This window comes from Scyliorhinus torazame, chromosome 17 (assembly GCF_047496885.1).
Source record: "Scyliorhinus torazame isolate Kashiwa2021f chromosome 17, sScyTor2.1, whole genome shotgun sequence".
NCBI classification, from domain to species: Eukaryota; Metazoa; Chordata; class Chondrichthyes; order Carcharhiniformes; family Scyliorhinidae; genus Scyliorhinus; species Scyliorhinus torazame.
This window is the reverse complement of record NC_092723.1, coordinates 152,063,955-152,091,912: the sequence shown is the minus strand read 5'-3', so window position 1 is coordinate 152,091,912 and position 27,958 is coordinate 152,063,955. Positions and strand designations below refer to the sequence as shown.

At 48.6% G+C, this 27,958-nt stretch overlaps 1 protein-coding gene across 3 annotated transcripts in view; it reads left to right on the top strand.

Moving 5' to 3' along the window:
• Nucleotides 1-27,958, top strand: part of rgs11 (regulator of G protein signaling 11) — a 196,172-nt gene that overhangs the window by 65,649 nt on the left and 102,565 nt on the right. For all 3 annotated transcript variants that reach the window (XM_072481296.1, XM_072481297.1, XM_072481295.1), the window contains exons 4-5: nt 11,528-11,634; nt 18,669-18,720. In XM_072481296.1, the coding sequence (XP_072337397.1) occupies nt 11,528-11,634; nt 18,669-18,720 (159 nt within the window). The remainder of the gene's footprint in view (nt 1-11,527; nt 11,635-18,668; nt 18,721-27,958) is intronic.

Here is a 27,958-nt window from a genome sequence, read left to right as displayed (position 1 = left end):
ATTCTCTCTCAGTTCTCTCTTACCCGAGAGAACCATTAATTTGAAACTGTGCCCCTCGTTCTAGATTCCCTCACAACACACGTCTCAGCATCTACCTTGTCAAGCCCCCTCTCATATGTGTTACAATGAGATATTTTCATTCTTTAGTGGATGCTTGGCTCCCAGCCAAAAAGACATAATGGGGCTTGGCTGAGAGCACTGAAATCCATTAGACTGTTGAAGCACCTGAGCCCAAGGAAAACATTGTTTGATTGAGAGCTCTGGCACTCTGATCTATGCAGTCAATTTCACAATGTTTATTTACAGAATATAAGAAGGTTTAAAATGCTTGTGGTTTCAGCTATTGAAACTTTAAATGATCTGGATGATTGACACTTTTATTGTCTTACAGTAAAAAGCAGTTTTCTAAATAAGAAAATGCAAAGTTATCAATGAATTTCGTAGAAACATAGAAACATTCAAAATAGCAGCAGGAAGGGCCATTCGGTCCTTTGAGTCTGCTCTGCCATTCCTTATGATCATGGCTAATCATCCTTTTTATTAAAGCTTTCTTTACATATCCTACTGTCTCTATCAGGTTCATTTTTTCTGTACAACGTAAAATGCGTGAATGGGCATGTAAGTGTCATAGCTTGGCATGGGGAGCATGAGGGGCCATCAGGGGAGGTGGGGTCATGAGGTAGCATGGCTAGGGCATGGCTAGTGTTTGGGGAGGCAAGAGAGTGCGAGGGGTGAAGGCTGGAAGACTTTTCTATTGTTTTAACGGGGACAAAGCCCTGCAGCACCGAGGCAAGTGACTTCAACAGTCTGTCCTGGCATCTGAAAGCTCCTGTGGCTGACTCTGAACTTTTTACCGGATTCGCTCGCCTGACTCCATCCCACACCTGCAACCCCTCCCCCACAAAGTGAAAATCCCGACCTTGCAAGTACTTTCTTCCTCGGTAGGTGAGCAGGGTCAGGAAATTTCCTGACTCCCGCTACCCACCTCGAAGGTGAAAATCCAGGCCAAAGTCTCCCAATTCCCAGAAAGGTGTTGATAGTGGCTGGTTGTAACCCATCCGTTTATTTATAGGATGAAAGATAGTTGTGGTTGAAGATAGTAAATTAGAAGTTCTACTAATATGCAGAATGTGTTTCACATTGTCATGGAGCAGAGATCAGGGGCGTCATTCTCCGACCCCCCCTCCCCCCCCCCCCGCCGGGTCGGAGAATGGCCGTTGGCCGCCGTGAATCCCGCCCCCGCCGAAGTCGCCGGTACCGGAGATTGGGCGGGGGCGGGAATCGAGCTGTGCCGGTTGGCGGGACCCCCCGCTCAATTCTCCGGCCCGGATGGGCCGAAGTCCCACCCAGAAATTGCCTGTCCCGCCGGCGTAAATCAAAGCTGGTATTTACCGGCGGGACCAGGCGGCGTGGGCGGGCTCCGGGGTCCTGGGGGGGGCGCGGGGCGATCTGACCCCGGGGGGTGCCCCCACGGTGGCCTGGCCCGCGATCGGGGCCCACCGATCCGCGGGCGGGCCTGTGCCATGGGGGCACGCTTTCCCTTCCGCCTCCACCACGGCCTCCACCATGGCGGAGGCAGAAGAGACTCTCCCCACTGCGCATGCGCGGGAAACTGTCGGCGGCCGCTGACGCTCCCGCGCATGTGCCGCATTTCCGCGCAAGCTGGCGGGGCACCAAATGCCATTTCCGCCAGCTGGCGGGGCGGAAATCCCTCCGGCGCCGGCCTAGCCCCTCAATGTTGGGGCTCGGCCCCCAAAGATGCGGAGCATTCCGCACCTTTGGGCCGGCGCGATGCCCGTCTGATTGGCGCCGTTTTTGCTGCCAGTCGGCGGACATCGTGCCGTTGGGGGAGAATTTCGCCCCTGGTTACAAACTTCCCCACAATCAGTGAATATTCACAGATAGACACCAGGGGTTTTGTGTGGTCTGTAGAGAGAAAAGGCTTCGTGGTTTTGTAATCTACCCCAGCCAGATGCAGGGGGAGATGGCCTCTAATCGAAGAAATGTATCCTACATCCATCTGTCATGTACCGTAAAATATAGGCGCCGGAATGTGGCGACTAGGGGCTTTTCACAGTAACTTCACTGAAGCCTACTTGTGACAATAAGCAATTATTATTATTATTAAATGCCTCTGAAAATCTGTGAGCCAAAGTGAACTATGAATGCAAGAAAAATGTTTTGGATGGCCGTAAGCTCCTGGAGTTGGGATGACCTGTGTGTCAGATCCAGACTATTTTGCCGTTGCACCCTTGTGCTCAGCCTGTTGGTTTCCTGTCATCCATCTTCATTTCCTCAGAGATAGAAGATGACGCAGAATTGGCATTCATAAAGCCTAACATTGTAACATCTGAACATGAGGTTTAACCAGTATCTTTGGCCTTCGATAATGTTTGGAATCTTCTCTGAGGCTCTTCACCACAAAAGCCTTCGTCATTTATGGAGCCGCATTTGCACCCTAATGGCAAACTAAGTATTGATTTGTTTCTCTACATGAGTAATTATCCTAATGAATCAAGCTGGCAATGTTTGAATATTTTATGGCATAACAGCAGTGGGTTAATCTTTCAGGCAAACTGAGTATTAAATTTGTCCCAGAGTGATGTGCCCTATTTATCTAGAGTGTAGCAAATAGTCTGCCACAATTTGTGGCCTGATTAGGCTGCTGGTTATAAAGTGGAGATTAACTGTCCACTGTGACTATAGAAATATTATAGTCCGTTCCTGGAGAAAATTCTCCAGAAGTGATTGTTGGTGGCTTTCCGTGTTTGCTTTCATTGGGTCAAGGGTGAAACAGGAATCAATTGAGATCTACTCCCTCAAGAGGCAACACACAGTACCCACCCTGAGGAAGATTAATTAAGTGAGCAATGCTTTATTTTTCAGACCAGGTGCTAATTAGGATTTCAGTCACCAACCTGGAGGGCCCACCTGCCCCTTTGGGCAGCACGGTAGCACAAGTGGATAGCAATGTGGCTTCACAGTGCCAGGGTCCCAGGTTCGATTCCCCGCTGGGTCACTGTCTGTGTGGAGTCTGCACGTTCTCCCCGTGTCTGCGTGGGTTTCCTCTGGGTACTCCAGTTTCCTCCCACGGTCCAAAGACGTGCAGGTTAGGTGGATTGGCCATGATAAATTGCCCTTAGTGACCAAAAAGGTGAGGAGGGTGCCGTGTTGGGTGTTCTGGTTTACAAACAAGCCAACAATGCTGGAAGTGGTGTAACGCTATTTTAACTGTTCAACTATGCTAACATACTGTAAACGTGGGTATAAGCAATACCAGCTTAACTGTGGACCCTTTCCTATCACTAGCTATGGTGAGGCACTCAGTACATGGTGAATGTCTGTGATGCAGGCTGTGAGCTCTGTGCTCTGAGCTGGCTGCTGCTAGAATGAGCGGGAACTTTCCTGTCCCCTGTCTTTATAGTGCTTGTGCTCTCACTGGTGATTAGCTGCGGTGTTATGTATGCTGGTTGGTCCTACTGCATGTCCATCAGAGTGTGTATGTGATTGCACCATAATGTACTGATGTATATTATGACAGCCCCCTTTTTTACAAAGAACATGGGCGGGATTCTCCGCAATCGGCGCGATGTCCGCCGGCCGGCACCAAAAACGGCGCAAATCAGTCCGACATCGCGCCGCCCCAAAGGTGCGGAATCCTACTCTGTGAGTGAGGCAAAACTGACTTTGCCATCAGCAGCCGCTCACGGCATCCCCGCGCATGTGCAGTGGAGGGAGTCTCTTCCGCCTCCGCCATGGTGGAGACTGTGGCGAAGGCGGAAGGAAAAGAGTGCCCCCACGGCACAGGCCCGCCCGCGGATCGGTGGGCCCCTATCGCGGGCCAGGCCACCGTGGGGGCACCCCCCGGGGCCAGATCACCCCGTGCCCCCCCCAGGACCCAGGAGCCCGCCCGTGCCGCCTTGTCCCGCCGGTAAGAGAGGTGGTTTGATTCTCGCCGGCGGGACAGGTATTCCAGCAGCGGGACTTCGGCCCATCCGGGCCGGAGAATCACCGGGAGGGGCCCGCCAATCGGCGCGGCGCGATTCCCACCCCCGCCGAATATCCGGTGCCGGAGAATTCGGCAACCAGCGGGGGTGGGATTCACGCCAGCCCCCGGCGATTCTCCGACCCGGCGGGGGGTCGGAGAATCCCGCCCTAGGTGTCTGTGTGAGAATAAATAACGTGTAATGAGTGTATCTGACCATGTGTGTGCAGTATTTACATAACTATGTACATGAGGCTAGTCTATATACACGGGAAGGTGCCTGGTGCAGAAAGAAAAACAAGGTGTTACACCTTGTTACAGGATGAAAGAACAAAGCATTGAGCCCAATATTGTAAGGCTCATAAATCAAGTCTCTGAGGTGGGCGACGAATTCGGGTTGACTGCCTCAAGGGTGGGTCACGAGCCACCGGCTGAGGATCGGGCCGGGTCACGGCCAAGTGAGGAGGATGCAGAGTATCCGGAAGCTCCACAAAGTCCAGGTTGGGGGACAACAGGAGGGCGTGGCACCGGTGGAGGATCGCGTAGCGAGCGTGGAACCAGACAAAGGCACGCCGATTGCGGCAGCGAATGGAGCCATCAGGCAGACGAACCAGGAATGAGAGGGGAGCCACCAGCCGAAGAACCACAGCAGTCGCAGACCAGCCACCCTCCGGAAGATGGATTCGGACGTTGTCACCTGGCGCCAGAGTAGGAAGATCAGTCGCTCGAGCGTCATGCGCCGCCTAGTGCTGCGAGCGAGACTGTTGTATCCGCTGAAGGACCGGAGCATGGTCGAGGTCTGGGACGTGAATGGACGGTACAGTGGTCCTGAGGATGTGACCCATCAGCAGCTGGGCTGGTGACAGGCCCGTGGACAGTGGAGCCGAGCGATAGGCCAGCAAGGCGAGGCAGAAGTCGGATCCTGCATCAGCATACTTGCAGAGGAGCCTCTTTACGATGAGGACGTCCTTTTCTGCTTTGCCATTTGACTGGGGTTGCAGGGGACTGGACGTCACGTGTACAAAGTTGTACCTGCTTGTGAAGTTAGACCATTCCTGGCTCGCGAAGCAGGGGCCATTGTCCGACATCACAGTGAGTGGGATGCCGTGACGAGCAAAGGTCTCTTTGCAGGCACGGATAACAGCCGATGACGTGATGTCGTGCAGGCGTACAACCTTGATAGCTGGAAAAATAATCAACTATGAGAACATAGTCCCTGCCGAGCGCATGTAACAGGTCCATGCCTACCTTAGACCAAGGGAACGTGACCAACTCATGGGGCTGAAGGGTCTCCCGTGGTTGGGCCGGCTGGAACCGCTGACAGGTGGGGCAATTGAGCACAGTGTTAGCAATGGCCTCATTTATGCCAGGCCAGTAGACAGCCTCTCGGGCCCTCCGTCGGCACTTCTCTATGCCGAGATGGCCTTCGTGCAGTTGTTCTAAGACGACCCGTGCATGCTGTGTGGGATTACGATGCGGTCCAGCTTCAGGAGGACACCATCAACGACTGCCAGATCGTCTCGAATATTATAGAACTGCGGGCATTGTCCCTTGAGCCATCCGTCAGTCATGTGGCACATCACACGTTGTAGCAGGGGGTCAGCCGCAGTCTCACGGTGAATGTGAATAGCACTGTGGCTTCACAGCTCCAGGGTCCCAGGTTTGATTCCCGGCTTGGGTCACTGTCTGTGTGGAGTCTGCACGTTCTCCCCGTGTCTGCGTGGGTTTCCTCCGGGTGCTCCGGTTTCCTCCCACAGTCCAAAGACGTGCAGGTTAGGTGGATTGGCCATGATCAATTGCCCTTCGTGACCAAAAAGGTTAGGAGGGTGTCGTGTTGGGTGTTCTGGTTTACAAACAAGCCAACAATGCTGGAAGTGGTGTAACGCTATTTTAACTGTTCAACTGTGTTAACATACTGTAAACGTGGGTATAAGCAATACCAGCTTAACTGTGGACCCTTTCCTATTATCTCTCAAGGAGATTAAAATTGCCTGTCTGCCTCATTCCCACTGGGCAGCAAGGATTAAATCTGCCCACCAAGCTCAGAGGATTCTTATTCGAGTAAGGCAAATTTGTAACCACTTTTAAACTTACACTCCCCTCCCACTTGGGGAGACATTGTGGTCCCGCTGAAGTGCATGTCATTTTAATTGGCCTGCCTCAATCGCCGGATGTTGGGGGAAGACACGTAAAATCCTGGCCAATATTTCCTTTTTTAAGAAACACCCTTGGGAGGGTTGGAGAGGAATTTCCCGGAATTCCATTCTCCACTTTGCCATAAGACCATAAGACATAGGGGCAGAATTAGGCCACTCGGCCCATCGAGCCTGCCTTCAATCATGGCTGATATTTTTCTCATCCCCATTCTCCTGCCTTCTCCCATAACCACTGATCCCCTTATTAATCAAGAACCTATCTATCTCTGACTTAAAGACACTCAGTGATTTGGCCTCCACAGCCTTCTGCGGTAAAGAGTTTCACAGATTCATCGCCCTCTGGCTGAAGAAATTCCTCCTCATCTCTGTTTAAAGGATAGTCCCTTTAGTCTGAGATGGTGTCCTCTGGTTCTAGTTTTTCCAACAAGTGGAAACATCCTCTCCACGTCCACTCTATCCAGGCCTCGCAGTATCCTGTAAGTTTCAATAAGATCCCCCCTCACCCTTCTAAACTCCAACGAGTACAGACCCAGAGTCCTCAACAGTTCCTCATACAACAAGCTCTTCATTCCAGGGATCATTCTTGTGAACCTCCTCTGGACCCTTTCCAAGGCCAGCATATCTTCCTTAGATATGGGGCCCAAAACTGCTCACGATAATAATCACTGGTTTACGAGTTGAAATTCAGGATGCTCATGTCCACAATCTTCCGATATGCTTTTCATACACGAGGAGGATTTCAGCAGACAAGAAGGACTTCAGTAGACGAGGAGGATTCCAACTGACCAGAGGATTTCAAATGCTGCACTCCTCTGAAAAAGGGAGAGGGATTGATGGACAGCACGGTGCCCAGTGGTTAACACTGCTGCCTCACAGTGCCAGGGACCCGGGTTCAATTCCAACCTTGGGTGATTGCCTCAGTGGAGTTTGCACTTTCTCCCCATGGGTTTCCCCATATTCTCTGCATGGGTTTCCACCGGGTTCTCCAGTTTCGTCCCACAGTCCAAAGACGTGCAGGTGGATTGGCCACGCTAAATTGCCCCTAAGTGTCCAAAGGTAAGGTGGTGTTATGCAAATTAGGCTGGGGATTGGGCCTATGTAGGGCGCTCTTTCAGAGGGTCGGTACAGACTCAATGGGCCGAATGGCCTCCTTCTGCACTGTAGGGTTTCTATGATTCTATGAATTACAGGCCAGTCGGCCTTATGTCTGTGGGTGGGTGATTTTTAGAGCCAATAACCTTGGGGAAAAAAAATAATTGACGCTTGGAAAATTATGGGCTAATGAATGCAAGTCAGCATAGAATTGTTACAAGGCCAACTGTGTTTGGCTAAATTGATAGTGATAACTGATTGTCTAATGGAAAGAGTTGAAGAGGGTCGTGCAGTTTAAGTTATGTATATGGCCTTCCATAAGGCATTTGACAAAGTATCGCATTATATGCAGGCCAGCTAAATTAAAACCTCTGGAATGAAAGGGACTGCTCATATCAAAATTATCTAGTGGGAGCTGATGTGTTGGGTGTTCTGGATCACATACAGTTCACCAACACGTGAAGTAGTGCAACACTATTTTATTAAAAGGTTAACTATTTAAACATACTTGAACTGTGGGTAAATACGATACCAGCTTTAACTAAAGACCTTTGCCTTGTCCTAACCAGTTGATGCACTCAGCACATGGTGAATGTCTGTGTTGCAGGCTGTGAGCTCTGTGCTCCTAGCTAGCTGCTTCTCGAATGAGCGGGAACTCTGATGTCCCCTGTCTTTATAGTGCGTGTGCTCTCACTGGTGATTGGTTGCGGTGTTGTGTATGTTGATTGGTCCCACTGTGTGTCCATCAGTGTGTGTCTGCACCATGATATACTGGTGTATATTATGACAGGAGCTTCAAAAGATACTGCTCTTTTTGATGATATATATTAGTGACCTGAACTTGTGTAAACCGGGAAGAATATCATAACTTCTAGGTCAGACATAATCCTGCACAGCCCATTCTCTGTCTTTAACTGGAAGGGGTTCACGGAAATGGCACGTTCAGTGGCCACCTCCAGAAAGATTGTGCAGGCAAGGAGAATTGAACACCATTGGGGTCAGGACCTGCACATGATCCCGATGTCAGGGTCCCGAAACCCAAGGGAAATTCAGATCGAAGGCCTTCCTATATGATACTTTCCTTTTCATTAAGGCTAAATGGGTGTTCAAGGGAACTACAAGAACTCTATGGGGCCAGTGGTTGCATCTGTCTCTGCTCATCAGAATCCATAGAATCCCTATAGTGCAGAATGAGGCCATTTGGCCCATCAAGTCTGTAACAATCCTCTGAAAGCACATCCTCCCTAGCCCCACTCCCCTGCCCTGTCCTCACCTAACCTGCATATCTTTGGATTATGGGAGAACGTGGAGGAAAACATCGCAGACACGGGGAGAATGTGCAGACTCCACACAGACGGTCACCCAATGCTGGGATAAAGCCCATGCCCCTTGCACTTTGAGGCAGCAGTGCTAACCACTGTGCCAATGAGTTACAGGAAATTTCTGTGTTGAGTCACAGGACACAATCTCCCTGTACTCCACACTGCTGCTTTTATCTAATGTAGCCACCAGAAAGGTAGGGAGAAAGTTTTGATGAAGTGCTATCCAGGAAGTGAATTGGAAACATGGATTAGCACTGGCATTTTCTCCGGGTGCGCCCATTTTCAGCTCCTATTTGGGAGCCGAAGAGAAAAATATCTGAATAAAATAGGAAGTGTGTCTGCCAACCACCTAACTTCCTCAATGATTAAGGAAGGAAAAGGTGAGTCATTTCATCATAATTCCGTCTTCTGGCTGATGAGCCTTGTGAACTACCATGTTTTGGAGAAACAGTCATCCCTTGAGTTCCAATAATGAACATTGAGCCGCACTTTAATTAATAGCTCTGTTTCTGTGAGGAAATAATAATCAGACAGGCAGGCTTGGTCCCTCACAAACGAACAACAATGCTGGAGCTCAGGTGACTTTTATAGCTCATTTACCCAAGATGCTCAATCTAATTTGAGAAGTTTGGTATTATCATAAAGCTCCCCGTGCCAATTTTAAAATGCTCCACAAAAATTCTTCTTCGCAATGCTGTTACACGATGTATACGGTGCAAAATAAAGAATCCACCATTTCAGTAGGTTTTATCTATATTGTTGTTCAACGGCAGAAAAATGGAGCTGCCATTTTGACTTCATGAACTTTAACTGTCCAGTGTATGTCAGACAGTTGTGAGGAAGAACTACATTGATATAAAGCGTGGAAACATTGCAGATGAATCATTTTTACCATTCCTGGCACAGACCCTGGCAGCAGAGAATGCTATCAAGTGTAGGGAGATTTCAGCAATATTTCACACTGGATCTGACGGAAACTGATTAAAATGGTCCAGTGGGGTGGAGTGTGGTTAAAAACTGACATTTAATCAATCTAAATGTATGTAACTTTCTACCCTAAAGGGAGTGGAAATTACTGAGCCATAATTGATGTTTATTTTGTTTATTCCTGCACATTTGAGATTTCTATATTAATTGGAAGATATTTGATTGCAACAACTGGCTCCTTTATAGTTTACAGAAGTGATTAATTTTCCAGTGCAGTTATCTTGAAAGCTTCATTCTAGCTCACGGATGAAGCATTTACATCTTCAGCCAGAAGTGCTGAATGGATGATCCACCTTGGTCTCCTCCAGGGTCTCCAGCATCACAGCTGCCAGTCTTCAGCCAATTGAATTCATTCCATGTGGTATCATGAAATGGCTGAAGGCACTGGATATTGTGATGGCTATGGGGCTTGACAACAATTTGGAACAGAACGGAGGCCCCTAGCCAAGCTGTTCCAGTGCAGAATCAACATTGGCTTCTACCTGACAAAATTGCTCAGGTATGTCCAGTCCACTAAAGTCGGGGCAAATCCAACCTAACTAATTACTGCCCCATCAATCTCCTCTCAATCATCAGCAAAGTGATTGAAGTTCTCGTCGAAAGTGCTATCAAGCGGCACTGATTCGGCAATAACCTGATCACTGACACTCAGTTTGAGTTCCGTCAGGGTCACTCAGCTCCTGAACTCATTACAGCCTTAGTTCAAACTTGAACAAAAAGAGCTGAACTCAAGAAGAGAGGTGACAGCTAGTGCCCTGGACACAAAGACAGCTTTTGACCAAGTGAGACAACAAGGAGCCTTAGCAAAACTGAAACCAATAGGAATCAGGGGAAAACCCTTCACTGGTTGAAGTCAAACATAGCACAAAGAAAGCTGGTTGTGGTTTTTGTAGACCAATCATCTCAGTCATTGGACATCACTTCAGTAGTTCCTCAGGGCAGTGTCCTAGACCCAATCATCTTCAATTGTTTCATCAACGACCTCTCCATTATAGTATCAGAGGGGACGTTTGCTGATAATTGCACAATGTTCTGCACCGGTTGCAACTCCTTGGACATTGAAGAACCCTGTGTTCATATGCAGCAAACGTGGGCAATATTCAAGCTTGGACTGGTAAGTGTGGGGAGTCTTGGAGTGCAATGGCCCTGTCTCTGAGCCCGAACCTCTGGACATGACCATGGAAAGTGCATTCATAATGTGGCGGAGCAAGCTGATTATCAACCTGTAAATCCATCCAATATGCCTATTATGGTAAAAGTGATGGAGTCAGCTGGTAAGCCATGCTTGATGCAGAGTGGCACCCTCAAGCTACAGTCTCTGCTCCAGGAAAAAGTAGCTCCAGAAACAGCCATAAGCCTCATGCTTTGTCTGCCTCATGCATCAACTTGCAGGAAGCTTCTAATCCTGAGCCTGATAAGTGGTGTGTAACATCCATGCCACACAAGATCTGGGCATTGCTGAATTCCACCTCTATCAATATCCTGGGGTTCCCTTGACCAGATATTGACCTGCACCAGCCATTTAAATACGCTGGCTACAAGAGCAGATCAGAGACTGGAAATTCTTACGGCGAAGTTGTCTGCCAACTGCAAGGCACATGTCAGGAGCATGATGGAATACTCTCCATTGCCTGGATGAGTGGCCTCTCCAACAACACTCATCAAGTTCAACACCATCCAGGACAAAGCAATCCCTTCTACGTGTTTCACCAGCTCGACGATCCAAAACGCAGGCAAAATTAAAATTGACCTCAGTATTGTTTTGCTACGACTGGTATTTGCTGATAACTTACACTTCAGGCTCATGTCTTAAACTTGATGGAGTAAAATTCATTTCAAATAATCAAGTCCTTGCCTCTGCTTAAATCACAGCCAGTGGAGTTTGATACCAATGCACAATGGTTTAATGGCAATATTGTAATGAGTAACATCAAGGCTTACTGTTTCTATTACCAATGACCTGTAACGCCATCTCTCTGCTGCAGAATCCCTTCATCTTGGTGACTTAATAGTAAAATATGGCTACATTTACCCATTGAAGGATCCGAAGAACTTTGTACTCCGGGCAGATGATTCTCCTTATCGATTTCAGGTAAGACCATGTGAAGCTAATAAATTTACCTTTAATTGTGCCATTATCTTTACCTGTTGGATAATGAACGTCTGCGAATGTACGTTTCTAATTTTTTTAATCCTTTACTGTACAATGATAGGATTCTTGTGGAATACTGCAGCTTTAATGTGGCATCATGTAAAGTCGCGCATTTCAGCGATCTCCACAGATGTAAATATTTATCAGAATGTTGAATTAAGTACCGACAAATGCAACTCCTTTTAATATTCAGGGGTTACTTCTCAGTTGCATACTGTTCCATTATAGGTTATAAACAAAAGCTTAAGTAGGGTGCTCTTTGCAAAGGGTGGTGCAGATTCAATGGGCCGAATGAACTCCTTCTGCACTGAATTCTATGATTCTGTGATTCAGCAGCAGGAGCGTGAAAATGGAGATGGGACATGTGAGTTACGCACACTCCTTAGCCTCACCTGGGTGGGAAATTGTCCCCTGTTTGATGATGCCGCTTCTGTATTTTCATACTGGAAGTAACGGGGGATATACAGCACATGTGCCAATTTGGTGGGCATCTCATAACAATATGCAGATAACTGAAATACATCAATTATAAACCTCGTTTCTCTGGATGATGTTTGGGACCGTGTGAACTTTCAATGCATCAAAAGCCCATGACTTATCGATTGCCTAGTTGGCCCATGTCCCAAAAAATGGCAACAATCCATGGGATAGACGTTCTACTAAATAAAACCCTGTGGGATTGACTTTGCAAACTGACTGATGTGACTGGATGCCACATTCAAAGGGGCTCTCGAGCTGCAGGCACACAGCTCATTAGATTTGTGCGCGGTTGTGAGTAATGGATTTCCAAGGCAGTCCTGCTAGAGACTGCTTTCTTCTTTTTTTACACTTACCCTGATTAACACGGCTTATCACATGAGCTATTTCTGAATCATTGCTTTGAGTGGAGGAACAGCTGGAGAAAGTGAACGAGTAGCAACTGCTTCATCAATGAGCACAAGCTTTGCCTTTGAAGGGCACGGCAGATAAAGAGAGCTGCTTGTAAGAGGCTATTACCCATCCCACAGGCCAAAACCTACTTCCTTAGATCCTGGGGTGTTCTCTGCCACCAGCTGTGAGGAGGCTATGCTTCAGCATACAGCCAGATGCTGGTCTATACATCTCACCACCAGCATATGGAAGCAAAGATTCTGCGGAGGGAGGGGAGGGGGGGGGGGGGGGGGTGCGAAATCACGATTGGCACGGGGGCAGAGAATGCCCTGATCGGGTCCGACGGCGAGACGCGATTCTCCGGCGACCGGAGAATCGGCGCCAGTCAAGCGCGCGCACGGTCAACGCGGCACCAGTCGGGGGCCGTTGAAAGATGATCCGCGGCGATTCTACACGGTCGACCGGCCGAGTTCCACCGGCGTGGTTCCCGTATGGTTTCACCCGACGGGAGCTCGGCGTCGCGGCCGCGGATGCCATCCTGGTGGGGGGAACAGACTCATTGGGGGAGCAGCCACTGGAGCAGCCATTGCTAAGACTGTCGCTAGAGAAGGGCCTTAAATCATTGAAGATGATGATGCCCTCATTCCTAATTCATACCTAATCCTCCATCTCACATCCCGCTTTCCCCAATCTTAAAACCTCTTCTGATTTACCAAGTACAGACAGTGCAAGCATGAACCTCTTACCTTTCTCCTTCTGCACTCATCACAACCCTACCCTTGTGCCTTGCTCCTTTCAGATGTACAATACCAGTTGGTCTAGACTGATGCCACTCATCCCGAGATAGTGTAGGGCGAAGCAGAATCTTATAGGGCCAAACCTACTGAACATTATCCTCCAATGTTTTTGCCACTGAAAATGGGTGATACGGTAGCACAGTGGTTAGCACAGTTGCTTTACAGCGCCAGGGACCCAGGTTCGATTCCCGGCTTGGGTCACTGTCTGTATGGAGTCTGCGCGTTCTCCCCGTGTCTGCGTGGGTTTCCTCCGGGTGCTCCGGCTTCCTCCCACAAATCCCGAAAGACTTGTCAGGTGAATTGGACATTCTGAATTCTCCCTCTGTGTTCCCGAACAGACACCGGAGTGTGGCGACTAGGGAATTTTCACAGTGACGCCATTGCAGTGTTAATGTAAGAGTACTTGTGATACCGATAAAGATTAATCAAAAATTGATTAAATCAACAGCATCCACCAATCATGTTGCGGCCATTGGAATAACATTGGAAAGGAGCACTGAGAAAGGCAAAGGTACATGGAAGCCAAGCACTAAGGAAATGCACATAGGGTGATTCAGTAACATGTGTATCCAATATGGAATGAACAAAGAACAAAGAACAATACAGCTCAGGAACAGGCCATTTGTCCCTCCAAGTCTGTACCAAGCAATGATACCACTCTTGGCCAAAACCATCAGCACTTGTTAGTGCCGTATCTCTCTATACCCATCTTATCCATGTATTTGTCAAGATGTCTTTTGAACACCGTTAATGTATCTGCTTCCACAACCTCCCCTGGCAACCCGTTCCAGGCACTCACCATCCTCTGTGTAAAAAACCTGCCTCGCACATTTCCTCTAAACGTTGCCCCATGCACCTTAAACCTATGCCCCTTGGTGACTGACCCCTCCACCCTGGGAAAGGGTGCCTGCCCATCCACTCTATCCATGCCTCTCATAATCTTATAGAGCTCTTATCAGGTCACCCCTCAACCTCCGTTGTTCTAATGAAAACAGTCCAAGTCAACTCAGCCTCTCCACTCAGCTAAAACTTTCCAGACCAGGCAACATCCTGGTAAACCTCCTCCACACCCTTTGATTTAATTTATAAATTTGGCATGGAATATTTATTTTGTGGTGATTTTCATTTTAGCATTGTGGCCAAGCAGATGCTGCGATGGTCAGTAACAGGGCAGGTAAGTTGCAGAACTCTTGGTGAATGGGGACTTGAGGTTGTGTTTCCTGGTATCATAGTTGTATGAGTCAATCATGGACAGCCAAGGCAGACGGGCTGTGCTGGTTACCACCTCCATTCCTTTTCTTCATTCTTTTTCCCCTCCAACTCCTCCACCCTAGCTTATCTATATAGCTGGTGCCAAGGGCTGTGTCCCCATGATTGCAGTGCATACAACATGCAGCAGACTGTGAAAGATCTTGGGACGCACTCTGCCAAGTACTGCAAGGCTCTTCAAGCTTTGTCCAGTTAGCGGAAATGTTGTTCCAGGACCCCAGTGGTTTGCGCTACAACATTTTGTGTAACAGCGTGCCTTTCATTGTATGTATGCTGCCTATGTGTTTACAGTGGATAGCCCTTGCCACCCAGTAGCCACTCGCTGGTGTGCCAAGGTGGTTTGAATGCAGATGACACAGCAGACTGTTGCAGAAGGTAGGCAGCATAACTACTGCCAGGCTACCGGTCTTGGCCCACATGATTCATTGCCTATGGTCACATCCCAACTGAACATTGAGACAGTAGAATGTCTTTTGCTTGAAGTACATCTTTGAGTTGACATGCGGAACCCACAAAGGGACCTGCATGCAGTCAATTATGTCCTGAGCCATGTGGAAGCCTGAAATCCTCATGAAACTGTGTGCTCACTCCTTCTACTTCTCTCTGACAAGAGAACATGGAATGTATTCCGTTTTCTTTGCAGAGACCCTCAGGTGAACCCAGATTGCAAACTAGGCGATGTTGCAAATATTGCCTGCTCCAACCTGGGAGGAGCCAAGTTATTTTAAAAAATCATAGCCATGCTTCCTGTCATAGCCACTGGCAATGCACCCTCACCCTACTCTGATGTTTCAGCTGTGGCAGCAGGAGGTGACAGGTTTCAATGAAGACAGATTGAATTGAGCAAAAATGTTGGTGCATTGTTCCTTGCTGGGGTTCAGGTGGGAGAGTTATTAACCTGAACACCCTGGATGGATGTGGCTTCCTTTGGAGTGCCCCCCACCTCCTCTATGAATCTTTCACTCTCTATGACGAATGTGTACTAACTCTACTACTCCCCAAAACGATGGTTTCAGCAGAATCTCCTTCATCCACCTGGTTCAGTACCATGCTGCCCATTGTGTTTATCCACCAAGTCATCACGGAAGCTTGTTTATTTGTGTTATTTTGGAATTAGCACTAGTCTGCCTTTGCACGAAAAAGCACTTCTCTGAGGAATAGCAACAGCGCAAAATTAGCAGCAGCTCCGACTGCAGTTCGTGAATGGTGGTGCTCCCTAAGGGTAATAACATTCCAAAACAAAGTGATTCAATTAAAACAACTGTTTTGTATTTCACTAGTTAAGAAAGTGCTCCATCAGTCTGTGGCAATATCAGCTAGCAGTTGCGATAAAAGCATCAATCTGTAGTGTACCCAAAGATTTCGCTGTAATTTCCCTGGCTCAATTTAGTTGAAGATCAGTGGACTATAATCAGTTAAAGGAAAGCCCACATATGTGTGTTTCTCATCAGGAAGTGTACTATAGCACAGCTCTGTTTACCAGATCTAATGTCCCATCTCGAGCTAGAGATTTAAAAAATATATAGTTTTATTGAACATTTTTTAATGAATACAGAACAATAAAATTAAACAAAGCACGCCCTCAAACAAAAACGCAATCCCCATCCCGAACAGTTGACGGAGACTAGCTCTTTAAAAACAGAATGAAAGGACGCCCGCCATCTTTTATAAAAGTCCTCAATTGCACCCCTTAACATATATTTAATTTTGTCAAGATGCACAAACTCCAGAAGATCCGCCAGCCATACCGAGGCATTGGGTGGAGAAGCTGACCTCCACTCCAACAGCACCACCTGCAGGCCAAGGCTAAGACATCCCCCCCCCCCCCCCCCCCCCCCCCGCTACACACCCGTCTACAGCTCCGGCAGGTATGGCCACCAGGAGACCGGGCACCAATTCCATCTGTAGAATCGCCGACATGGTCCTGAAGAAGAAAACCCAAACTCTCACCAGCTCAGGACAAGCACATGATTTTCCAGTCCCCTCCCACAGCACCCGCACTTATCTTCCACCCCCTCAAACAACTTTTGACTCATCCTAGCCCTAGCTAAGTACGCCCGGTGCACCACCTTCAACTGTATCAGCCCCAATCTCGAGCTCGAGATTTAACTGAGATACTGGGTGGGATTCTCAGGTCTCGCCTGTGGCAGGACCCGTTGCGAGCAAGAACGGAAAATTTGGTCAAGCTCCATTCACTGTCAGTGGCACTGGAAAATCCCAGTCGCGAATGAGGATGGAAGATTTTGGCCATATTGGTTAAGGTGTTCAAGGCCCACAACTGTTGGCAAAATGGTGCAGTTTTGACGTTTATAATGATTGCATGATTCGTGTCTATTTTATGAACCAGAAACACTAAATGAGTTGTGTCTGCCACCAACTTTATATTGTAATGAAACAGAATATTAAATTGCATTCTGTGCTCCACTCACCCTTTTATATGCACAATATCTTCACATTGTGTTGTAATAACGCACTAAAATGTCATTTTTTATTTATATTATGACAATGACAGTGGATTTATTCCATACGCGTGATAAAAAAATAAAATAGTGGGTGAGCTAGCTATTAGTTGGAAATATGGTTTACTGTCTGCAAGGAATCTAATAAATATTTTAATAACTGGGACATGGCCCAACTGAAATATGATCAAGGCGTTTGGTAGTACTAAAATTGAGTTTGGCTGAAAAAAGACACATGTCAAAGCTTGTCATTGTGCACTCACCAGGTCAATTCTCAAGAATACCAAATTGTAACGGGAACAAACATTTATGCTGCATGAGAATAGAGTGTTGATTGGTTGGCAAGTGGGCTCTGGTTGGTCAAGGTGTTGCCATGGAGAATGCATCAGTTAACTGATAACTGACAGTTAAATTCCAAGTTTGTTGAAATTCAAATCAGTGTTGCAACAACACTTGTCTTTTTTCAACAACACTGAAAAATGATCAGAGGTAAAGCTTCGATGATATCTCCAGAAGTGCAGTATTTTTTCTAATTTGATTACTTTGATTTACATTTCTACATCTAAACCATTTATGCATTAATTAAGAGATAATAGTGCAATAGAAAACCTTTGCATATTGACTTGTACCCTGACCACTGTCGCGGCAGATGTAAGATAAACCGTTGCATATTTCATTCAAATCAAACTGAATATGAATTTGTTTATTTTTCAAACTATATTAAGGATAAGCACAGTAACCCATGTTAAGGTTTTCAGGTACTGCGCCACTAAACATACGATTAAATGCCAAAGGTGATTGACTCCTGGCACAAACACTATCAAGCAAAATTGTAATTTGGGACGAAGCATATGTTATGGGCCAGGGTTTAGAGAACCCCAAAGTGTATCATGGAGTTCACCTGACCCACAACTTTTAATAGATTGTGGTACGGGGAGCACACGGCCCACTCTACAGGTGTGGTGGTACAGCAGAAATGGAGAAGTATTTTTTAAAGCAAAACAATGTTTATTCTATGAACTCAAGTTAACCTTTTTAAAACATAGTGAACATTTTAGCAACCATCAATTCAAATACAACCACCAAAGAATACAACACTAAGTAATCCTTTAAGCTTTCCTTTTAACGTCCATACGACTTAAAACACCTTTCAACAAAAGCACATTAGGTTAAAGTCACTATTGAAAACATTTAAAATTCTGAATTCACCAAATGATCAAGAGATAGTCTTTTGATGGCAGAGAGAATAGCAGTACACCTGCTTGGTCTGGCTTCAGCTCCAACACTGAAAACAAAACTAAAACACACCCTGCAGCCTGCTCAAACACGAAAGTAAAAGGCTGACTGTCAACCCAGCTCCACCCACTCTCTGACATCACTGCAGTAGTAAACACCCATTTCTTAAAGGTACTCTCACTACAGATATTTATATACACACCCATTTATAAACACCCATTTCTTAAACGTACTCTCACTCACATGACATATAGAATAACTGAACATGAAAACACCCAACAGTTTTAAACCACATGAACTTACTGCAAATGTCATCCTAAATAATCCCTTTCCATCTTTCTAGACCCCTTACTTCTGGACTTCATATAAATGGCCCGCAAGAGAGCTTGATTATGGTAAGTGTGCGTTCAATTTTTAACTATATGTAATAGAACTAATTTTTGAACTATTTAAAGTTTATGTTTTTAGTTGTTACAATTTTAAAATATGCTTTCAACAAAAAGAACAAGGGACAAGGGGAAATGGGGAAATGGGTGGCACTGGTTGAGATCTGTAGGGTGGAAATTACCGAAAAAATGACAGTGTAATTTTTGGCACGGAAATCGGTGTGATTCCCATCAGCTCTGGCAATGCGATCGGACTGCACTTAGGTTACTTCAAATTTTTTTTCCCTACGTGAAAAATGCCACACCTGAGGTGCGAAGCATCCTATTCGCCCTCCCCGGTGGTCGCCTGAGCTCTTCAATGAAGGGGCCACTGCATAAAAAAATTTCCACAGCACTTGCTCTCATTGAATCCGGGAGGATGGCAGTGAGGAAACCAACTTGTCAATTCTCGGATCACCCGTTTGCTATATGCCATGGAGGAGAGGCTGGCAAGAGACCCTCTCGCAAGGTGACAAATCCCAGCTGGGAGATGGTCGCAGCTCTAGTCACGCTGCACAAGACAACGGCGGTGCAATGTGCAAGAAGATGAACAGCCTACTCTGTTCAGCTAGGGTAAGTGCTCCCAGTCTCCTCTGTCCACTCCCCTTGCAGAGTCCCAGAACTCGTGAAGAATACTCACATGCCCTGCCACTCCTCATTTCAATCCCTCCCTGCTTACGCACGGTGCCCACACATGCCAGGCTTCATCGACATCTGACCTGCCAAACAGCCAGCTCACATCATCCCCATTTGTGTTCCTGCGGGAGAAGCATGCCCACAACTGCAGCGAGTGAGAGAAGACATGCGGTGGGATGCCTGAGCTGAGATTCCTGACTCCTTCTGAGGAGAGAGCCATGGAGGTCACAGGGGTGGAACAGGAATGGGCCTGTGACTAGAGCGAGGTTGGCCTGTGAGAGAAAAGTGAGGAGCCACTGCACCTTCATCGAGATGACCAAACTCAAGTGAATTCTGTGTACTCCAAACACTTGACCTGGTCTTCCTTTCTTTGCAGGAACATCACCCGATCAGCCAGACCCACCCACCAGCAGTGTCCCACCGCCTACCCTCGACACGACCTCGGAGGAAAGGTCAGAGGAGGTCACCGAAGATGCATCACGACTATCACCCGCACCATCACCAGTGCAGAGATACACATCTTGGCAGGCAACCTGAGCAGGCAGGCCTCTGGGTGACTATCTCATGAACACCACACAGCCAATGATGCACATCAGATGGAGTCAGGAATGACCCAGGGGTCTGATAGTCAGAGATCTGCTGGATCCCAGGACCCAGCTTTGCCCCAGCCATGTGCCGTGCCTCTGGATACGTTCGTCCCTCAGCTGTTGGAGATGCAAAGGCAGAGCCGGGAATACCAGGAGAGGGTGTCAGCGACACTCGGGCAACAGCAAGGCTGAATGGAGGAATCCCACAGCCTTCTGTTGCAGGAGATGCTGCCAGTGGTGCGTAGCACCTAGGCCACACTGCAAAGGTGGCATCTGCACTGGAAAGCCTGGGACAAGAGGTCAGATCCTTCACGGATCCTGAAGACCATGGCTGGGGGCTTCACCTGCGTGGTTCAGACAATGGTAGGCCTCCAGGACTGGCAGCGCCAAGTGATGTTGAGGCTTCTGGTAACTTACTCCAGCTTTTGCCATTCTGAATTATCCCTGTGTAGCCGAACAGGCGCCAGAATGTGGCAACTAGGGGATTTTCACAGTAACTTTATTGTAGTGTTAATGTAAACCTACTTGTGATATGAATAAAGATTATTATTTTGCTCCATCCCATGGAGTAATTCTGGGGCTCACAAGCACCCGGAGAGAGGACGATCCGCTGGAGCACATCCCAGGGCCTTCCACCCCGACCCTGGGAGTGAATTCCCCCTTCCTGAGACCGGTGCAACTCAGGCAAAAAAGAATGACGCTGCAACACCATTGCCACCTGAAAGTAGGCGGGGCCCTCCAGGTCCCAGAACTCCAGAAGATATCCGCCAAGGGCATCTCGGGCAACAGGGTGTGGAGACAGCAGGCCGCCCATGTCTGATGGGCATCATAGGAACGCACCTAGACACAGTGTGAGAGTACGCAAGTGTAAGGAATTGTACAGTGTAGGCACAGGTGAAGTTAGGTACAGGTAATTGGGGGGCATTGTCACTTGTTAAAATTGGAAATGTCACTGAATTAAATATTACTGTTCTTCACCACCTTAACGTCTTAGAATCTTTAACCCTCTTCCTAATAGTAAGGAGCTTCTCTTCATCGGGACACAGTTGTTCTCAGTGGCCCTCAATGCCTGTCAAATGGTTAGGCCTTCTCAGTGCCTGAAGAGTCCTTCCTGTTATTTCCTTTGTTCCCATTTCTTGTATTTTAATTATTTCAGTCCATGGACCCACAATCAGGATGTGCCTTTAAGCAGATGATTCAAAGTTGAAACAACCTACTTGCCAGGATACTGCGTTCCCTGTTTTTTTATTTTGGAGAGGAGAAACCAGACTCCTCGGCTCTGAGTAGATCTTAGAAACCAGATTGTGAAAGGGGTCGGATCAATTGGTTAACTGCAACTGGTGGGCTGGCCAAGGACAGTGTTCTGCCTGACAACAGTCAACGATTGGTTCCTGCATGATGCTTTCTGTGAGAACTTGGTTTAAGTGTTTAGGCCTTGGAATTGAAAGGAACACACTCTCTCCCTCTCTCTCTCCTGCTGCTGAAGTGGAAGAACTGCTCTATTGTTCTACAAGCAGCAAGTGAATCATAGAATTGCCAGAGTGCAGAAGGAGGCCATTCAGCCCATCGAGTCTCCACCGACCCTCCAAAAGAGCACTCCACCTAGACCCAATCTCCTACCCTATTCCCGTAACCCCACATCACCTTTTGGACACTAAGGGGCAATTTAGCATGGCCAATCTACCAAAACCTGCACATCTTTAGACGGTGGGAAGAAACCGGAGCATCCGGAGGAAAACCCACGCAGACAGTGGGAGAATGTGTGAACTCCACACAGACAGTCATGCAAAGTCAGAATCAAAATTGGCTCCCTGGTGCTGTGAAGCAGCAGTGCTCACCGCTGCACCACCATGCCGCCAATCCAGGCACATCCTTTGTTGTGAACGTGAAATTATGCTGAATCTGCAGAGAAAGTAGACAACCTTGCCAGAGAAAAGCATCTCAAGCCTAGAAGGAAGAAGTATCAAAACAAAAGCCTAAATTCAGAAAGACATTAACTGGAAGTCATCCCAGTGCATCAAGAATCCTGACCCTTATATTTTCTTTCCTTTCCGCCACCCTTTCCCCTGTGTTCTTTGTGTGTTTGTGTGTGTAGAGATTGTCGTGAGTTAGGATGGAGGGGTTGGGAAAGGGGTAGCAGATAGTCAGTTACATTTTCTGTCTGTTTAATTATAAAACTGTACATAATAAAAGGTTACTTGTGTTTTAAAGTTACAAACCTGGTGACTGTAGTTATTTGGGCTCAACCAAAGACCTTGGGCAATTTGAATAAAATCTAATTCCACCTGTGTTGCGACTCCAGGTCAAGTGGGGCTAGAACTGTGGTTAGCACTGTTGCTTCAGAGCGCCAGGGACCTGGGTTCAATTCCCAGCTTGGGTCACTGTCTGTCCGGAGTCTGCATGTTCTCCGTTTCCTCTGGCTGCTCCAGTTTCCTCCCACAAGTCCCAAAAGACGTGCTTGTTAGGTGAATTGGACATTCTGAATTCTCCCTCAGGGTACCCGAGCAGGTGCCGGAATGTGGCGACTAGGGGATTTACACAGTAACTTCATTGCAGTGTTAATGTAAGCCTACTTGTGACACTAATAAAGATGATTATTATTATCATGATGAGAATTGACCACGCACTAACCCAGGATGTGGCGACAGTGCAAATGATTCATTCGCAGTGATAGGACTCACGCACTATTCAGTGAATCCTACACCCTTGTCTCCAGAGCAAGGAGACAAAGGAATGTAGTATAGATCCTGACTCAGACATGAGCTGGGGAGTCAGCGTGCTGGCAACTGACTGACAGGAGTCAGACATAAACAGTGTCTGAGGAGCACCACAGACCATTTGTCACTGCGAGTCGTCATCGCCCTCCTGCATTGAACAGGCAGCAGGCACACAGGGATTCCCCTGCCCAGCACCCTGATGTTCGGTATCCCAGCCAACTTCATTCCCTGGTCGCAGAGGGGTCATGAAATCCTGGGGTGGGTCACATTGTAGAACAGCAAGTTAGTCCTCCTCCATGATGCGGGAGACAATGAGGGCTTCTCTAGCCCCCCCCTTTCCTTGCGTAACCGTGCCCCCGCCTGGCCTCGAAGCTCTGGATACTCAGCTGGCTCTTCCTCAATGCCCTGCCACATGTCCTCCTTGTCCGAAGATACGTGCTGCTCCTCAAGGTCTTCCTCAGGAAGTTCATCGTCCAGCTGCAGAGCCAAGTTGTGGAAGGCACAGTAGACTACGACAAGACAGGAGAGCCTCTGGGGGGCTGTGTTGCAGAGCCCCACCAGATCTGTCGAGGCAGCGGAACCGCATCTTTAACAGGCCATTGCACGCCCAATGACAGATTGGGTGGCACTGTGAGCCTCATTGTACCTGGCCTTCATTGAGGTCATTGGCCTCCACACTGGTATCATCTGACATGACCTGAGGGGTCCCAAACAAGCCGCCCCAGCAGCCTGCGCTGTCTCTCGAAGATTCCAGGAATCTGATTGGCTGAGGATGTATCTGTCATGCACGCTCCCTGGAAAATGCGCACACACATACATTAAGCGTATCTGGCAGTCACACACTAGCTGCACCTCGAGGGATTGGAATCCCGTTCGGTTTATGAAGGGGATTCCCTGGTGCCATGGGGCGCGGAGAGTGACCTGGGCGCAGTCGATCGCCCCTGCACCTGTGGCAGACCAACTATGTTCCCAAGTCCCTTGGTTCTCTCGTCCTGCTGGGCCTGGTCCAGGTCAAACTCTATGTAGTCCAGAGTCCTAACATAAAGTTCATCCATGACCTCACGGATGTTGTTCTGGACGGATGCCTGTGATATTCCACAAAGGCCACCCATGGAATCCTGGAAGGACCCCGTTACATAGAGGTTTAGGGCTGCCATGACCTTCACAGCAACAGGGAGTGGGTGTCCTCTGCTGCCTCGTGGCACCAAGTCAACAGGTACACTTTCTGAACAGTCTCCCTCATGAGGCAGAGACTTCAACAGCACATATTGTCCGATAGATCCATGATGGACACATTGTCATGGAGACCTTGGATCTCCTGCGCCTTGGTGCCCTCTGCGTGGTCGGTGCACCCTCCGGCCCCTGAGACTGCCCTGCGGCCCCCTGGTCTCCTCCCACAGGGGCTTCCCTGGGGGCTGCTGCACATTGTTGCTGGAGTCTTCCTCCACTAGTAGAGTTATTAGTAGGATGGTCAGCTCCACCGGCTCCATGCCAATATCGCTCGTATTCCTGCGATGGATGACTGAGAGAGTCAGGTCGGTGTCGTAGCTGCTGACCATTATTATCTCCCTGGACCCATTTGCCTCCTGGACCTGGAACAGCCAGTTCCAGACCTTATCCAGCGGTAACCATTTACTCGCAATTCAGGTGCCCTCCCATCTCCATTACAGGACTGGCCCCGGCCTCTGCCCTCGCCCACTTTAAGACTCGCCTTTAGCCTCCCATCTGGTTCACCTATCCCTTAGCCTCTCTAACACTGCAGGTTCTGACAGGAGGGTTCTATACTCGCTAATCCACCTTCAGGGCTAATGGACTATCAGACACTGGGGTCTTGGCACAGAAACAAGCCCAGTGCCTCTTGATCCCGTGCATCCAAGTGTTGAGCCCTGAATGCTGAATACTCATCCCATTCTTTGACTTTGAAACTGTGGGCAGCTGACATTGCTGTGGGTAAACTCTTGATGGCCAATTAGTGTGGCTAGCATGAGTGTTAGGAATGTTAGAGGGCTTCAGGGATAGGCAGAGTTGAGAGGCACCTTTCTTACTTGGGCTGCATCATTCAGAGATCTCATTGCTGTCATGTCTTAGCATTTTAGCCGATATGACAACTTCTCCAGAAGTTGAGATCCCCCACCACAGGGTGGGCAACACGTTGTCTTTTCTTTTGTGGTATCCTCCACCCAACCTAATAGGCCCGGCTCCTTGACTCTCATCACACCCCACCCCACCCCGTGTGCCCCGCAGCCAACTCTGCCCCCCACCCTCCCCTCCCCACACACACACATACACTCCCATGCCACAAACTGCAGACTTGCACGGCTCTAAATGCTTACACAAGCAACAAAGACAGCAAGCTATATAGCACCAGAAATTCACTTGAACACCAAACAACAAACTTCAGGAGCACCTACACCTATAGCGACCCCCACCCCAATCCGCAAGTGTAGCTGTATGCCCCCGTCAGCTGCCCTCCTCGTTCCCTCGCAACCTTGAACCAACCTCCAAAGCCACGTCACTGCCCTCCATCCCCGATAAAGCCTGCTCATAGTTGTCCCAGAAGAGTGCAATGGATGGACTGGAAACTATTTCAATGCAGTTTCTGAGAGAGACATGGGGCGGGATTCTCCGCAATCGGCGCGATGTCCGCCGACTGCCGCCAAAAACGGAGCGAATCAGTCGGGCATCGCGCCGCCCCAAAGGTGCGGAATTCCCCACATCTTGAGGGGCCGAGCCCTTGAGGGGCTAGGCCCGCGCCGGACTGATTTTCGCCCCGCCAGCTGGCGGTAAAGGCCTTTGGTGCCCCGCCAGCTGGGCCGGGCGGCGCATGCGCGGGACCGTCAGCGGCCACTCACGGCATCCCCACGCCTGCGCAGTGGAGGGGTCTCTTCCGCCTCCGCCATAGTGGAGACCATGGCGAAGGCGGAAGGAAAAGAGTGCCCCCACGGCACAGGCCCGCCCGCGGATCGGTGGGCCCCGATCGTGGGCCAAGCCACCGTGGGGGCACCCCCCAGGGCCAGATCGCCCCATGCCCCCCCAGGACCCCGGAGCTCGCCCGCGTCGCCTTGTCCCGCCGGTAAGAGAGGTGGTTTGATTCTCGCCAGCGGGACAGGCATTCCAGCAGCGGGACTTCGGCCCATCGTGGGCCGGAGAATCGCCGGGAGGGGCCCGCCAACCGGCGCGGCGTGATTCCCACCCCCGCCGAATATCCGGTGCCGGAGAATTCGGCAACCGGCGGGGGGCGGGATTCACGCCAGCCCCCAGCGATTCTCTGACCCAGCGGGGGGTCGGAGAATCCTGCCCATAGTTTCTGTTATAAGATGATGCATCCTTTTTTGAGTGTTCCAAGGTACAATACGAAATTGAGCATAATAGGTCTAGGTCCAGTCAATTACCAAAATAAATATCTTATCATCTAAGGATTTCCCAATTGAATATCAGATATTTTATTATGTGAGAAATGTCTATTAAATAGTTATCTATTGAAGAACTAGCAGTTCATGGGAACACCATCACCTCCACATTTTGCTCCAAGTCGAACACTAATTTGTCACTTGGTTAAATTTCTGGAAGTCCTACCTAACAGTGATGTGGGACGCCTTCACCACACAGGTTGCAGTGGATCACGAAGGCGGCTTCCCACCTTCACAAGGACCACTTGGGGTGCAAATTAAATGTCAGTCCTGAGGAATAACAAATAATTGCCTCTTACTACTGGACGGCATGGTGATACAGTGGTTAGCATTGCTGCCTCACAGTGCCAGGGACCCGGGTTCAATTCCAACCTCGGGTGACTGTCTGTGTGGAGTTTCCAGATTTTCCCCGTGTCTGCATGGATTTCCTCCGCATACTCTGATTTCCTCCCACAGTCCAAAGGTGTGTAGGTTGGGTCGAATGGCCATTCTAAATTGTCCCCTAGATTCCAATGGTTAGGTGGGGTTATGGGGTTACAGAGATAGAGCGGAGGACTGGGCCGAGGTAGGGTGCTCTCTCAGAGGGTCAGTGTAAACTCGATGGGCCGAATGGCCTCCTTCTGCACTGTAGGCATTCTTTGGGAGTGTTTAGTGGGGTGTTTCCCGGCGCTTGCAGCACCAAGAATGACCCCGCTATTAAACGGGACTCTGCTTCTTTGTCAGGTCTTGGCGAGGAATGTCACGCCCAGTCTACACTTAGTCCCATTTCCTGCACAAACGAGCTCAGCTCTCCAATGTGGGAAGAGACCGGGCGCCATTTTTAAATGCCGATTTGATCCCTCGACTCCCCCACCGCAGCTACGGACCCCGCCCCCCCAATGCACCAATTTACTAATTAGGTGGTGCTAGAGGCCGCCGCATCCCACCTCATAAGTCAGGGCAATCCCCGGTATTGCAAAGAAGCCACCTCGCTACTCTCTGGCACTGCCAGTGTGGCAGTCTGCCAATACCCCTGTCAGACTGGCAGTGACACCTGGGTATCATTGTCAGGATGCCCAAGTGGCACTGCCAAGGTGCCATCAGGGATGCCAGGGTACCACCCTGCCCAGAGCTTGCAATTACACCTGGTCCATATTTATAGAGACCAGTGCTAATCGGCGCCCAGTCAAGGTCTCTGAGACGAGGTCATTCGATCCTACACCTTGGATAACTCCAACACAGGCATATCCGAGTGAGTCTAACTGCTCACTTGAATATGCAAATCTGGTTCACGCCCAGAGAGGGTGCAATCCTGATCGCGACCATTGATTCTACTGGTTAAATTAAATTAAAATGTAAAAACCAAGTTACTCTGGAGATACATTTTAACAGTTTTTCTTATTTAATTCGTTCTTGAGATGTGGCCGTCATGGCTAGGCCAGCATTGCCCATCCTTAATTGCCCTTGAACTGAGTGGCTCACTTGGCCATTTCAATGGGGGACAGTTAAGAGTCAACCACAGCGTTGTGTGGGCCTGAAGTCACATGTAGGCCAGACCGGGTAAGGACAGCAGATTTCCTTCCCTGAAGGACATTAGTGAACCAGATGGGGTTTTACCACAATTGGCAATAATTTCATGGTCATCATTAGACTTTAATTCCAGAGTTTTATTGAATTAAAATTTCAACATCTGTCGTGGTGGGATTCAAACCCAGGACCCCAGAGCATTACCCTGGTTCTCTAGATTAGTAGTCCAGTGACAATACCACTGTGCCACCACCTCTATTCTATTATAATTTCTTATGTGTATTTTAGTAGAAAAAAATGTTTCCCAGCTCCGGTATTTGTGTTTTCTTGAGTGTTCCTGTGTGACCTATAT